The 13,222-nt window shown below is 32.1% G+C and overlaps 1 protein-coding gene across 1 annotated transcript; it reads right to left on the reverse strand.

The window, feature by feature from the left end:
• Positions 1–3,173: 3,173 nt before the first annotated feature.
• LOC126674799 (uncharacterized) lies at positions 3,174–4,800 on the reverse strand. Its single transcript, XM_056104934.1, has 4 exons — positions 4,792–4,800; positions 4,325–4,720; positions 3,875–4,240; positions 3,174–3,767 (listed from the first exon to the last, which is right to left on the reverse strand). Exons 1-4 carry the CDS (start codon positions 4,798–4,800, stop codon positions 3,174–3,176), a joined length of 1,365 nt encoding a protein of 454 aa, XP_055960909.1.
• Positions 4,801–13,222: the final 8,422 nt, after the last annotated feature.

Below are 13,222 nucleotides of genomic sequence, written 5' to 3' on the forward strand. Positions count from 1 at the left end.
TTGATAAAGAGAAGGTGGTGGAGTATTTATAGAGTTCTGTGGCTCCATTTGGGAAATGGTATATCCAATGGGTATATCCATATTATAAATGGGAAATGGGAAATGGTATCATCCACTTGGGAAATGGTAATATCCAACCGTTCAACCGGTATTTCACGGTTTAACTAGTTTACGGTTCAACTATCAGTTCACAGTTTAACAGATTCAACCAGTTATATAATAAATAAATATACACACATGCGCATATATAACACGTCGATATATATATTTTAAATTTAAATACATATATAAATTTTAACTAACAAATGGATTGAAAAACTAGCAAATGAATCGCATTATAACTAATAAATAAAGAACCGAGAGGTTTTTACAATTTAGTTGGTTCTAAAAAAATTTATTTTTACATTTTTTTCAAATTTAAAGAGATTGAACTATATTTCTGATTTTAAGAGAAAATAGAACGGAACTAATTTCTTGTTTGTGGTCGAACCGGTTGAACCGATTGATTCGGTTCAGTTCTTTAAACACATGCACTTTAGATTTAATAAATATACTCATATGGCATCAATTTTATTTTGAAGGATTCATATGGCATCAATTTTATTTTGAAGGATTCATATGGCATCAATTAAAGGTATTATTTTTAAATATAAATCTACCATTTGCACCCTTTGGGATTTAAATTTGGTCCATGATATTTCATTCAATCAAGTATAAAAAATGTGACATTTATAGTAGGAATATCAATTTGTACTTATACATACACACTAAACCTTCAATTCTATTTGAAATTTTCTTCAAATTAGCTCATTTAGTGTCGGTTGGACTGCCTGAAGAATACATGTACTAATTATAATTTTTGTTTAGCATTTCCAATTGATTTGGAGCTGTCATAATAAGGACTTAACTACATGATTATAATATAAAATTATATGTCTTAAAAGTATATACTTGGCATATTAATTAGTATACTTTTACAAAAATATAGATAATCAAAATAATCTATTAAGTTATCTTTGAATTAATTAGTTTTTTTTTTTTGATAAGATTTGAATTAATTAGTTATACTCCATGTACTTATCAATAATTATTTAAATAAACTGAAATTGCGGGAACTGCTTATTTTGCTTGTGCATCGAAAGAGACCAAAAAACTTAATTGCTTGCAATTTCAGCAATTAGGAAGCAAATCTCATCTTTGATTTCATTTCAAGTAAATCATTGAAAGTTGAATTTACTTAATTTAGGATAATTTGACCTTCTTATAGTTTTAAGACCTAATCACTCAAAAGCCCTCCACCTTTAAACTTTCTTCAATTGTACTCTAATGTTGGAAAACTTTCTCAAAACCCTCCCACCTTTAAATTTCATTCTACACCCTGACGTAAGAATATCCTCTCAAAATCCCCCCCCACCTTTAGATTGTTTTTCAATTGTTATCCTAAATTAAAAAAATTTATGGTTTTCATTTTAAAAAGTTATTGGATATAATTTTAGGAAGAATAATTTTTTACATTATTAATAATATTAGTGTTTAATTAGAATATAGATTAAAAATGAAATATTATTTTAATTTTTTTTAATGTGAAAAGAGGTCAATTTAATATTTTGAGGTACAATTGAAAAAGAATCTACAGGTGGAGTATTTTTCAATGATTAAGTTTAATTAGGAATGTAATATCTCCTCTTATATATATTTTTTTTGCCAAAGATAGACCTATTCTACTTGTTAGCGGGAGTTAATTGTGATTATATATATTTCTTTTTAAATCAGCTCACTGGCTGCTGAGGCCTGGGTCGAACCCAGAACCTCAGAAGAATGTCTTATATCTAATATTTAATAAAATAACAATACTACTAATTAATTTTTTTTCTTCTATAAGTTATCTTCTTTTAGAGTTATATAATTAATAATTCTATTATTCAATAATTAATTATTTTTTTATAAAACATCTTTATAGTTATTATTTATTAAAGAAAATTATAAAAAAATAAAAGCTAATTTACTAGATAAAATATTTTTAAATTCAACTTGTGATACAAATTTATTATAAGTTATTTTATACTATAATTTTATTTGCAGTCACTTTTTATTTGAAAAAGGAGTGTGATAGTATTCTTTCAGTTTATTAATTTTAAAAGGTAAAATGGTATTTTTAATATATAGTCTTAACCATTTACAACCGCCTACTTTTAATATATAGTCTTAACCATTTTTAATATATAGGCGGGACCAATATATATATTATAAAAGTATAGAGGTTAATATGTTATTTTACAAAGTTGGGGGCCAAGCTCCCAATAAGAATGGAGAAGATCATATGAAGCTTTGGTGTTGAAGTCAAATATATATAAGCTTGAAGATTAAAATATGTAATTGGATTAGTAATAAAGACATCTTGAAGCTGTGAGTTAGACTGTACCATTAAACTATTAATTAACCAAATCAAATTAATCTCATAAATCTAAATTAACAGTTATAGTTTTTTTTTGATGAATGAATAGTTATAGCTAATAAAAGAAATGAGTATGGCAACTTTAGTTATAAATGTTAGTAAACTGATTTTTGATTAACGATAAAAAACGGCTTTTGATTAATTTGGGGTTTTTGACGGATCTGTGCCTACGGACTTTTAAAAATTCCATTTTAGTGCCTGTGTGGAAATTAATTCCACATTTGTGCCTGGGTCCACGTCATCCGCGATTTAATATTGCGGATGACTTGGCAATCCGCGATATTAAATCGCGGATGATGTTAATTACTCAATTCTGAGTAATTAACCGAATTAGATGCAATCCGCGATATCTCTCCCCAATGATTGGGGAGACAGTAATCTGTCTCCCCAATCATTGGAGAGAGACAATGATTGGGTATTATTTACCCAATCATTTTATTTTTATTTTTTTTAAAAAAATTACTATAAAATCACTAAAATTGTTTTAGTTAGCGTTTTTGAATAAATTCCGTATTTTAGATTTTTTGTTAAAATTCTAATAAAATATAAAAACCGTTTTTTAGTTAGCATTGTATATTATTTTTTCTGTTTTTACTAGTTTATACAAAAATTACAATTTGCATAAACAATATGAAATGATGAACGATATAATAATACGGAATAGTCGATAAAATAAAGTAGGATTACAAAATTTAAATTGTCTACAAAAACAACAAAATCATAAATAATCTCGATATCTAGTGTTCTTCTCCAGTTGAGTCCTCATATCGTACCTCATATCTTGCCTGCGGCGCAGACTGCTCTCAGTAAGATCGCGATACTGTCTATCACCCGATCTGTCACCTGGCGCGCCCTCGCTCTCGTGATCATCGTCTAGGGATAGCTCCTGATCATCTGCAGCCGGTGCAGTAGTCGGTGCCTCCTGTGACTGCGGAAGGAGGCTGAAGGACGGACCCGAAAACTGAATACTACCGGACTGTAACGCCTCGAAAGAGCCCCCCTCCCCGAGACCTGGACTGTTCAACCAAGCCTCTGATAGAGAAAAAAACATCTGCGACGGATCCGCGACCGGGGTGGAATGGGAGGGACGCGAATGTGACGCTGACGGTTGATCGAACCAAGAAAACACGGGCCGGTAACCCTGATCAGAGGGGGTAGAAGGTTGACCATGCTGAGGTGCCTGAAATGGGGGTGGTGTAGCCTGTCGATACTGAGCCGGCTCTGTCAAAGGAGTGGTATACGGCGTTTGTTCAGAGGAGTAAAAGAACGGCCCGGATGACGGTGGTACCGGAAACGATGAGGTCGGAGGGACCTGTAATAAAGAATAAAATTAAAAATATAAGAATCAACATTTATTAACTTGTATTTTAAAATAAAGTGAAACTATTATGCAAAATAACATAATAAAGTACGCAATACCTGCGAGTGCTGCTGAAACTGTGAACCGTCACCCTGAAACTGAGTAGGCCCGCAATAGTTCTGTCGTGTCTGCGAGCTCTCTCCTGCATCGTAATGATAGTACACAGGGGGCGGTATAGGCTGATCTGGCCGCTGGCGAGGCTGGCGTGGTGTAGGCCGTTGTCTACGACGACCGTGAATGGAATCCAAGTCAACCGTCAAAGGAGTGAGAGGAGGCAGTACAAATGCCGGGACTGCTGGCTCAGGCGGTGGAAGAGTGACATCCCGACGATCCTCCATGTACGCCATTTGTGAACTGCGTGCAGCGGACCCAATTATGGAGTCACGGCTAGATCTCCGGACGTGGACCATCTCCGCCAAATCACGCTATACAAGGGAAAACAGTAATCGGTAAATATATAGAAAGTGGAAAATGTAATTGTAAATTTGTAAAAAAAAAAAGTTACGTACACTCGAACCGTCAGCTGCACCCTGCCAGGTAATCCACCTCCGGGTGTGTCTCCGATACCACTCCATGTACTGGGAATGGTAGTGTGGTGGACGCTCAAAACGGTAACCGCCAACGACATGTGACTCCCTGTGGAGCCAAATCAGTACGTAATACCCGAGGATCTCCATGTAGTTGTTGCTGCTCTTGTAAAGGAGGGAATGGAGGCGGTGATCTTGCACTGGGGCCAGAGGGATAGGCTGAATAAGCCCAAACTGCTGCAATACTCTATCTGGCTGGTGCCACTCCACAATGTTGTAGTAAATCAAGGGTACCCGAGCATGCCAAACTTCTGAACCCGCAAGGTACTGGGAGGGTATGGATCTGAGGAGATCGTCGGTGTATGGCTGCCAAACAATCTGCACAGAAAGAATTAGGTCAAAACATAAACTAAATTAAAATGAAAAGCAACACAAATTACATAAATTACAACCAACATGAAATTGAAAAGTTAAACATTACAACTAATTCTAATTTCCTGGGTTCCTAGCAGCATTAATACAAACTTGTGCCTGGCGGCCGAAACTAGAACATCTACTACACCAAAGAGAACTTGGATCTTCTCTATACTCCTGATCCATCTCGTTCCTGAAGCGACGATTAACCGGTCGCCCCCTCTGTCTTTCCCATTGAAGATTTGGAACGAAAGAAGGCATGTTAGGGATCCTCCAGCACTCGCGGTCACGCAATGGAATGAAAGGGGTGTCCCAACATTGGATTGCATTCTTCGTTTCATAGTGCCAGCTGACGTAGTCGTGAGGGTTTAATTTCTCCTTTGCACACAGGGCAATCGCATGAGAGCAAGGCAACTTCAGCTGCTGGAACTTACCGCACGTGCATTTTTTTTGACTAAGGTTGACAGTATGTGTGTTTCCTCCTCTTCCGGTCCTGTGGTTCGTCCCAGTGACCACTTGGGCTGTCATGGTGGTACGGTCATATGTCTGACTGGTATGATGACGGGCCTTCGCAACCCGTTTCTTCAATATGTGGTCCAGGATTGGAGTGTATTGAACCCCCTTAGCAATCAACTGTGAATAGGTCGTCCTACGCCTTACGAACATGTTGACAAGCTTTTTAATTAAAGTCTCAAGCATTGATGAAATTGGAAGCCCCCTAATGTTCCTTAGGGTCGCATTGACCGACTCGGCATAATTTGTTGTCATCACGTTGTGGCGCTGTCCTCGATGGTCGTGGGCCCTTGACCATTTTTCTTTCGGTCGATGCTCGTCGGTTAACCATGCATAACCTTCTGGGCTTTTTATCCTCATGACTTCCATATATCTTTTGTATTTTTTCTTCTGATATGCCCGACCTACGCATTATTTGACATCAATGTAAATGCACATTAAAATATTATCAAACTACAATCTTATGTTCGAAAAAATACCTGCTTTCTCCATCAATTTTTTCAACGACTTGTCCCTAATGTGAGTATTGAAATTACTGGCCAAGTGCCTTATGCAGAATTTGTGCGGAACATCAGCCCATTCAGGACGCCTCAGAACTGCTAAAATGCCAGCATGGCGATCAGAAATAATGGAAACCTTCCGTCCAAGAATGACCTGTTCCCGTAAATGCTCGAGAAAATATTCGTAACTTTCAGTACTTTCTGATTCCACAATTGCTAACGCTACTGGCATTATATGGCTGTTTCCATCTATCGCTGACGCTATCAACATCGTCATCTTGTATCTCCCATACAAATGGGTCCCATCGACAAACAGAACAGGTTTGCAGAATCGAAATCCAGCAACCATCGGAAAAAAAGTCCAAAACATTCTAACGAACGTTCTAATATTCGGCTGAAGCATCCCGTTAATGTAAACATCATCGCCTACGCCAAATAATATAGAAAGTTTTAGAGTTAGAATATAAAATGTTTAATTCACCGTTAAACATGATTACATACCTTCCGCATGCCAGAATGAGCCCGGATTTACGTGAACCATATTATGCATTATGTCATTGATACATCCGAAGGATTCATGCCAGTCCCCGTAAACAGAAGCAATTGCCTTCTCCTTTGCATACCACATTCTTTTATATGGAGGTCTCACTCTATGTTCATCCCAAATGCCAGCAATAAGGGTATTAACGCGTATGTCACGCTGCTCCATCACTTCCCTCCGCACGTATTTCACAATTTCTCGTGCCCCAAAATTTCTATGATTAGCATTTGGCACCAGCTCATTGCACGTATGCGGCCCGATATATTTTGTGCATGTCCACGTATGAGTTGCTTGAAGCAGAGTTGCATGCAGCCACCATTTGCAAATAGGATTATACCTACATGCAAACACAACAGTATAGTTGGTTGTCCGACGACTTTTGTGCTCCCTCCCATTCTCAACAGAATAAGCAGTAGCGCATGCCTGAACAGAAGCACGATTTGGGAAGATCATCCCAATTTGGAACTCCATCCCAGGATTCCACATAAGGTTCTCATCAGATTCTGGTGCCACATCAAAATCATCCAAATTGACATGGTTAAAACCTTCTGGGAGTTGCGATTGGTACACTGTGTCTTCTCCAGAATCATGATCATTGCAATCCTCTTGCTCTTCTGCCTCTTCCTCGCAACCAAAAAAATCCTCTTCATCATCTTCATCTTCATCACTCCCTATCTCCGACCCACTCGATTCACTCAGAACCAACTGATCCACAGAGACATCGTGACAAACGACAGTACGATACTCGACGTAAAATTCTAAAGTATCAAGCCCTCAGTACCGCATCGTCTCTCTCAAAATTCCAAAAATATGCTCGTTGTTTTCTACTGAGTACAACGAGTAGGAGACAATACGACCACTTTCAATTTTTGGAAGCCGAAAGTAGATTTTTGTAATCTCCACTTCCGAGTCCGTAGCGACTGCCCTTATACAAATATTTCTCAATTCTTCAAAATTCATCCTATCAATAATTGGCATATCCACCCGACGGCCGCCCTGGTATTCTACTCCAGCCGGAGAGCTTACCATACGACCATTGCACCATATCACAAACGATAGGTTCATAGTCGTTATTGCTACAAATTTTATCAAAATAAATATACATCCAACTTATTTTAGCATTTTTTCAAATTCATTAAATAAAGTCTATTTTTTTAGCAATATTTTTTTTTCATTTTTCATAGTGTAAACTATTTGTTGTCATTTTTCACAATTATTACTATTTTTAAAAAAAATTAATATTTCACTAAATTAATATTTCTCAATAAACTATAATAACACCTACATTTTTGCTAACAATGACTAATTGAAAAATATAACATATTATACTAAAACCTCGTATTTTTTTAACGTACAATTACTTAATAAATAGTAATTAAAAACCTAACATTTAAGTTATATTAATCTATTTTTTTCTAATTTAATATAACAATAAAAAATGAAAAGTAAATTTACCTCTTGTAGTCCTCCTCCAATAGTGCCAAAATAATAAAACTCTTCAAAAATAAATTTTTAATCGAACCGCTATAAAAATAAAATCCGCTCTAAACCGCCGCTTGAGACATTATAATTGAGAGAGATTTGTTTGGTGTGAGAAAAATGAGGGCTGTGAGCCCCCATTTTATAGAATGCAATCCGCGATTTAATATCGCGGATTGCATTCAATTGTTGACCGTTGGAAGCTGTGCTTCCAACGGTCAACAGATTCCCTGCCAATGGCAGGGAATCTGTAAATGCCATCCGCGAAATTAATTCGCGGATGGCATTTAAGTTAGGTTAATCCACAGATTAACCTAACTTAACATCATCCGCGATTTAATATCGCGGATTGCCATGTCATCCGCAATATTAAATCGCGGATGACGTGGACCCAGGTACAAATGTGGAATTAATTTCCACACAGGCACTAAAATGGAATTTTTAAAAGCCCGTAGGCACAGATCCGTCAAAAACCCATTAATTTGTTTGTGGTTTTAGATGTTTAATAACCAAATCTATTTTCCTTATAGCTATAACTTATACTATATCATTTTTGTAGGCTAAACTATATTTTAAATTCAAATTTTTACGTTTTTTTATCAAGTACAATCAATTTTTTTAATTTTTATAATTATATCCAATTTGAAATTTTTTCTTTTGCAATTATGTCAAAATTTTTAATTTTATTTTTTTAAATTGAAACCTTTGCAATTTTTATCAATTGCGGCCAAACGTTCTTAGTACTATTTTTAGAAGTTAGACAGTATTTTTAATTTTTTTTATCGTAATTGATAAAGAACACCAAAGTTTGGATTTAAGAATAAAAATTTAAAGTTCCGGAGATAATTGCAAAAAAAGCTTTCAAAATTGGGTATAAGGTAAAAATTAAAAAATTTGGTTCGTAATTGAAAAAAAATACAAAGGTTTGAATTTAAAAAATAGTTAGGTCTTTTTTTAATTGGCGTTGCATTGCATTTTTACATAAATACTAAATATGTAGCCTCTAACATATTTGATTATATGATTATAATAAATAATAGTAAACATAGTTTTAAAATTTACCGTTGTAATACCTTTTATCAAATAAATTAGATCAGAAAGACTAATTTAATTTAATGTTTAAAAATTTAATTTTTAATAACACTACTGGAATTTAAGAGATTTTAATTAAACTATTAATATAAATACACTGCCTCTCTTTCGATCATAATAATAGACTTATTCTTTTTCATCCTATCTTAAATAAGTCACTTTTTATATTATAATATATATTTATTAGTTTCTTATTATATTTTTACTTATTTTATATTGATATCAAAGAAATATTAAAAATTTAGAGAGTCGTTTAATATTAATTAGGAATATCAATACTAAAAATAAATTAATAAAATACATTTTCTAAAATAAAATTAATTATAAATAAATTATTTTGGAAAGGAAGAAGTAATATATTATGAATAAAAATAATATACATATATTTATTGAAATTACAAAATTAGTATTAAAAATTGGCCAGTTCAAACCTAAATCAAAAATTCAATTCAAATTTATTGGTTTCATTTCAGTATCTGTTGGTTTCATTTCACTTATTTTTTCAATCGTTCATGACAATTAAATTAATCAAACCAACCCATTTGTATTTACCATAAAAAGAGAGTTTGAGAAGTCAAACACCAATACTTTTGGAACAATTAATTTCTATATAATTATAGATAAAAACAAGTTGACGTTATAAGTTACTCATGTTTATGTATTAATGAAGATTCCTAATCATTTAATTACTATTGTGGAGAAATTCTTAGGTAGACTCGGTCTACCACGTCATCCGTATACCAAACCTATCACATGATGACACGTCATTAAAATGATGGCAATCTTGTAATATTACTATTTAAAGGTGTAAATAAGTAAAAAACGAATTTACAAGATTGCCATCATTTTAATGACGTGTCATCATGTGATAGGTTAGTCTACGGATGACGTGGTAGACCGAGTCTACCTAAGAATTTCTCTACTATTGTGATTGTTTGATGAGTCATATTCATATAATAGTAGTAATATATTATAGCTAAGGAAGGTTCATCGTGCCTTTCCAAAATATCACATGGATTATCCTTATGGTACGGTCTGATAAAGCATCAATGCTATGGATTATTATTATAATTATTAGCCCTAATTACTTAAAAACCACCCATCTTATAATTTTTTTCATTTATACCATGACGTAGGAAAATTTTCAGTTGTACCCTATTTTCGATTTTTATGTTTCATCTCTACCCTAATTAGTTAAATTGACCTATTTTTTTAAAAAAGAGTTTAAATTAGTCCTTTCTTTTTAACCTATATTCTGATAAAATGTTAATATTAATCATTTATGTATCTTGTTTTTAATATTTTCATCCTTAAATTAATTAAATTATCAAATTTTTTAATTTTGGGATACAAATGAAACATAAAAATTGAAAATAGGGTACAATTGAAAAAAAATTTAGGTCATGGTATAAATGAAAAAAAGTTACAAGGTGGGTGATTTTTAAATAATTAAGCCTTATCATTAAAGTCTTTCACTTGATGTTTATCAATTTATATAGGACAAAAATTAATTATTTAGGATGAAAAATAGCCATTTCTGTTATATAACCTAAAATTGGAGAAGTAGCCTAATAATTGGCAATGAGATTAGCTAGATTTGGACTCACTTACTTACCCTTTGTTTAAGAAAAGGATATCTCTTTAATTTCTTGGCAAATTAGATTAGCTATATTTGGACTCACTTACTTACCCTAATTGCAAGCATGGGCGGATCTAAGGGGCACCCTCAGCCGCCTCTTTTGTTCGTTACTCAGGATGATCTTGATTGTTAGACCGCCTTATAAATTTAAAATCTAAATTACATAATTGTCTAAATATACTAATACAATCATTAATAAATTAAATAGCGGCTTTTTAGTTAGGCTTAAGATTATTAATGATACACTTAATGGAAAAAAAATAATAGTTAAATTGATGGCCAAACTTGCAACAAAAAAAGGTGGTTAGTAAAAGCGAGATTTGTTTTTTTTAAGGATGTTTTTCATCAAGACGGGCAAAAATAATGGCATTTGATAAGATCTAAACTAGCTATACGGTTCGTCAGAAGTCATAATTTAATCATATATGTTGGAGTTTATCCTATATTAAAGAATTATGAAATCAATTGAAAATCAATTAAATTTAATTAAAAATAATTAGATAAAATTGCAAGGTAGTTATTAAATTACAATAAATTTATAAATTTTGAAAGTTTTGATAAAATTTATAAAAATGTCCGATTTCTTTTGGCCTTTTAAGCCATAATCTTATTACACTCCATTCATTCAAATGGACAAAATGCTCATTTGGTGAATTTTTTTGTGTGTCTCTAACCACTTAAAGAAAAAAAAGCATACAACTTGCACAATAATAATCATCACTTTAGATTATCATATATGCTCAAATTTTCTCATAAATACATAAAAAATTAAAATTAAATTGGAATAAATATTCAAAACCACAAATCTAATATGAATTCAACAATCAATTAAATGAAATTCCCAAATCTCAACACCATAAAATAGCAAACACATCTTAATTGCTTGATGAACTACAAATTTGACTTCGCAAGATCTGGTGTACTCCTCCTATTAATTAATTAATATAGAGATGGAAGAAATTAAATAACTAAAAAGAAAGAAAAAGAACATGTTATTATGTATATAAAAAAATAGAGGAGTATTTATATGATCTAATTAGTTTGCTTGACTAAACTTAATTAAACATTGCCTCTCAAGGTGATAAGGACTGGTGATGTTGGATGTATCTGTAAACCTAATTATAATAGGAGTATTGTTAAATTATTACGTTTTAAATTTCTTATTTCTATTTTCTTAAATAATTAAGAAAAACAGTGACAGTCACGATGGTTATTGTCAACTTAAATTAGCAAAAGAACAGCATGAGCCACAGCCGTACATGTTGGTACGAGTTGACTTACATCCCTACCTCACAACCTTACCTAATTTATATAGTAAACTTTTTGCATTATAATTTATATATTGCTAGATCTTTTTATACATTGCTAGGATTTTTTAATGAAAAGTTAGAGTTTTAAGATAAATATTAAATCGATGATACAAATATTTAAAAATTAAATTTAATCGAACAATTGATCCTACTTGAAGTAAAACAACTCAAAAAAATATAAATTTAAAATGGAATTTTGATGGCGTAAAAATACAGTGAATTTAAAGGCTGAAAATTTTCTAACACCTTTATATTCTTAGAACTTTCATCTTTAACGTGTTCCGTAATAAAATTACTTTCATAATACAACAATAACATTAATTCATCAAGAAGTTTGAAAAACGAAGATCGAACAAATGTTAAACAATTTTGATCCAGTACAGGTTCGACATACTGAAACATAAAATTATATCATCAAAAGACATCAAACATGCAAATGTCCAACGGAACAATTAATAAATTATAGGGATTTTTTTCTTATACGTCCAACCCTCCTAGCCGGAATTTTTTTAATAAAAATACATAATATAGGGATTTGTTTTCTTATAGAGACGGTTTTAATCGCCCATACAGTGTTAGGCACGGTTTTTTTCCTTGTAGGGGCGGTTAAAATCGCACCCTACAAGTACAAATTACCACATTTATACCGTGTTTACTGTCATTTGAGATTTTTCTAAATAACCGAATGCAAAAATTTCGACCCTCCTAAGTTGGAGTCTTGATTCTGCCCTGTTTTTTGGTTGCATATAATTGATGTGAGTTATAAAATTACTGAACCGAACTTGTTAAAAAAATTATTCATGGTATTTTTAACAAGTATACTATAATTTTTGGATATATAAGTTCATTTTCTAAAAATAAAAAAATATGAATGAAATATTTTATACATCTTTTTATAATTAAGAATTCAAATAAAATATAGCCGTAATTATTAGGCTTAATGAAAAAAAAAAACTTAAACCTTTACGACTTGTTTCAATTTTATCCAAACCTTTTAATTTTTACAATAATATCTAAATTATATTATTTTGTTGCAATAATATCCAAATTGCACTTTTTATGTGAATTTTTTTGAGTTTTTTTGCCATTTCTTGGAACTTTTACTATATTATTATGCATCAAAAATTAATAATAGCATAATATTTTAATTGAAAACAACAAGTTTAGCCATCAATTTAACTATTATTGCTACAAAAAATACAATTTGGATATTATTGCAACAAAAAAATGCAATTTGGATTTTATTGCAAAAATTAAAATGTTTGGATATAATTACAACAAGTCGTAAAACTTTGGATTTTTTTTACTATTAGGCCTAATTATTAATATAGTGATAAAATTGTTATACTAAAAAATATATGAAGATTTTAATTAAAAATTTAACCGTCTCTT

This window comes from Mercurialis annua, linkage group LG1-X (genome assembly GCF_937616625.2).
Source record: "Mercurialis annua linkage group LG1-X, ddMerAnnu1.2, whole genome shotgun sequence".
In the NCBI taxonomy this organism is placed as follows: domain Eukaryota; kingdom Viridiplantae; phylum Streptophyta; class Magnoliopsida; order Malpighiales; family Euphorbiaceae; genus Mercurialis; species Mercurialis annua.